At 37.6% G+C, this 2,829-nt stretch overlaps 1 protein-coding gene across 1 annotated transcript; it reads right to left on the reverse strand.

The window, feature by feature from the left end:
- Positions 1-593: 593 nt before the first annotated feature.
- On the reverse strand, positions 594-2,224 carry LOC141590361 (uncharacterized). The gene is made up of 2 exons (XM_074410958.1): positions 1,729-2,224; positions 594-1,291 (listed from the first exon to the last, which is right to left on the reverse strand). Exons 1-2 carry the CDS (start codon positions 2,222-2,224, stop codon positions 594-596), a joined length of 1,194 nt encoding a protein of 397 aa, XP_074267059.1.
- Between the last annotated feature and the right edge of the window lie 605 nt (positions 2,225-2,829).

Raw genomic sequence — 2,829 nt, forward strand, 5'->3', positions numbered from 1 at the left:
TATGTCATATATAGTAGTTGGTAGAAGCATATGGATTATTTATATGTAGGTTGCATCATGGCATGTAGTTGCTTTAGTAATAAAATCTTGGAAAATGCCTAACTGGGAACCTTGACAAGTGTGCATAGACTTATGCACTAAGGCCTAGTCAAGAGTACCTTGTGGTATGATAATTCCTTGGTTACCATTTATTCCAAGGTGATATTTGAAACCATGCAACCGTTCTTCCACTTCTACCATCATTATTTTGTTAACCAAAGGGAATGGGTACTTATAATCGTCAAATTGAGTTCAAATGCCAAATCAAAGTAAAAACGTTTGCAATTTTGTCAAAGTAATCATTGTCCTAGGCTTAGGAGTGCAAATGAGACTTCTATGCTTTTATAGAGTACCCTTATTACATATAAGGTTACTCTCAATGTCTTTTTTTTTTGGTGGAACTATGAGTTTCATTAAAATCAGCGTCTCATGAATAGAGATGTCCCCTCATACAAACAACCATTTTGTGTTAGCACTCTAAACTAAGGCACTAACAGACTGAACATTTTGCTTCCTAGACTTTCTCAAGAAAATACACCATATGGACATCAGACTTACATAATTCCTAGCGTGGTACACCATAACTTATCAGAAGGATTAATACAACCTAAAGATAAAACTTGCAACCGTAGCTTACAGTCTGCTCTTATATCCTGCAACATCTTCCTTGGATGGATTACATAACCATCAACCCTGCAAATATTCCTACTATTCCACACCCTATACTGAATAGCATCACTCATTTCACAGATCAGTAGCCTTCTAAAACCTGATAACTGCCTCATTCTCAAAACAACACTGCCTTCCAAAACATCAGTGACCTGCATACTTAGCCAATCAGCCAGCATCCTATAACATCTTTTTGTATAACCACACTCAGAGAACAGATGAGAGTGAGTTTCATCAGCAACACCACAGATATAACACAATTGATTAGTAGCAATACCCATTTTAACCAACCTGTCAAGAGTTAACAGGCTGCCTTGCTTAATCAACCAAAGGATGAAATTATGCTTAGGTATATTGAATTTATTCCAAACCTCAGTGTACCAAGGAACCCTGCCAGGAGCTGAAGGAGACAACCATTTATAACCACTGTCAATAGTATAAGCAGCTTCTCCCCCCAACCATTTATCATTGAAGTAACCACTCAGCATCTTATCCTTTACTTCACAGATTTTCCTCCAAGACCAGGAACTATAGCTAGTAGGAGTATAATCCAGGATAGAAGCCCCTTTTAGACAGATATTATCTACCCATTTAATCCAAAGCAGGTCTTTTTTGGAGACTATTCACCAAACTAGTTTCCTTATAGCAGCTATATTCCAAAGATGGCTATCAATCAAGCCAAGTCCACCATCTTTCCTGCTTTTACACAAAAAATTCCTGGCCACCAGAGGAGCTTTTGAGTAAGCATCAATTCCCTCCCATAAAAAATTCCTTACAAGGCTCGAATTCTATCCATAACCCCAATAGGCAATATAAATAATTGAGACCAATAATTGTGGATAGTAGAAAGGACAGACCTTACCAAAACAAGCCTTCCAGTGTAAGAAATTTTTCTGGAATTCCACCCCCTAATCCTTGCTACCATCTTATCAACTATAATATTGCAGTCCAACTTAAACAGTCTCTTGTGAGAGATTTTAACTCCCAATTATTTAAAGGGAATATAGCCCTTTGTGAAACCAGTATAGTCCAGGATGCTAGTAGCAAGAGAGGAATCAAGACCATTAAAAATGATATCAGATTTCTCAGAACTAATCTGAAGACTAGAAGCAGCAGAGAAACATTTGAATACTTCCATAATAGAAACAATAGATCTCAGATCCCCTTTGCAGAAGATTAAGAGATCATCAGCAAAAACTAGATGCACCAATTTAAGTTTTTTGAAAAGAGGATGAAAATGGAACCCAGGGTAACTGCAAACCTCATCAAGTAATCTACTCAGATACTCCATACATAAAATAAAAGGCAAGGGGGAGATAGGGTCCCCTTGCCTTAGACCTCTTCTACCTTTGAAGTATCCAAGAGGCTGACCATTAAGCACAATGGAGTAGGTAGGGGTGGTGATACATTGCATGATCAAACCAATAAGTTTGGGAGGGAAATTGAGATGCTGCAACATACGTTCAACAAAAACCCACTCAATAGAACCATAAGTCTTCTTGAGATCAATCTTCATCATACATCGAGGAGAGACACTCTTCCTTGTATACAATCTCTCCAAATCTTGACTAATAAGAATATTTCCTAAGATGCTCCTACCCTGAATAAAGGCAGATTGCGCAGGGTTAATAATTTTTGTGAGTCCACCAGAAATTTTAGAACATAAGAGCTTGGATATGATCTTATAGACCAAATTGCATCAAGCAATTGGCCTAAACTGGGTGACATTCACTAGATTATCTATCTTAGGAATCAATAACAAATTAGTGTCATTGATTTGTCTCAACAACTGACCATTCTGGAAGAAGTCTTAAATAGCTAGAACCAAATTGTCTTTAACAGTCTCCCAACTTTGTTTGAAAAAGCAACTGGTATAGCCATCAGGACCAGGGCTTTTTTCATCAGGAATTGCAAATAAGGCCTGTTTAATTTCAGCTTCAGAAGGAATAGTGCACATGCTATCCCAGTCACTCTCAGGAACTTGCTTCCCTTTAGTCACAATATTCTTATAAAAACCATGAGTAGACGCACTTGTCCCCGGCAAGGAAATGTAATAATCCACAAAAGCATTAAGGATAGCCTCAGGATCTTTACACACCTCTCCTTTTATATTTTCAATTT

Source organism: Silene latifolia, chromosome 7 (genome assembly GCF_048544455.1).
Source record: "Silene latifolia isolate original U9 population chromosome 7, ASM4854445v1, whole genome shotgun sequence".
NCBI classification, from domain to species: Eukaryota; Viridiplantae; Streptophyta; class Magnoliopsida; order Caryophyllales; family Caryophyllaceae; genus Silene; species Silene latifolia.

Bases quoted from the DNA above. Each gene is read 5' to 3' on its own strand.
- LOC141590361 (XM_074410958.1), bottom strand. From the start codon at position 2,224: ATGAAGATTGATCTCAAGAAGACTTATGGTTCTATTGAGTGGGTTTTT. The intron at 1,292-1,728 runs GTTTCACAAAGG...TTAAATGGGTAG, and splicing joins TAGCATCCTGGACTATACTG to ATAATATCTGTCTAAAAGGG.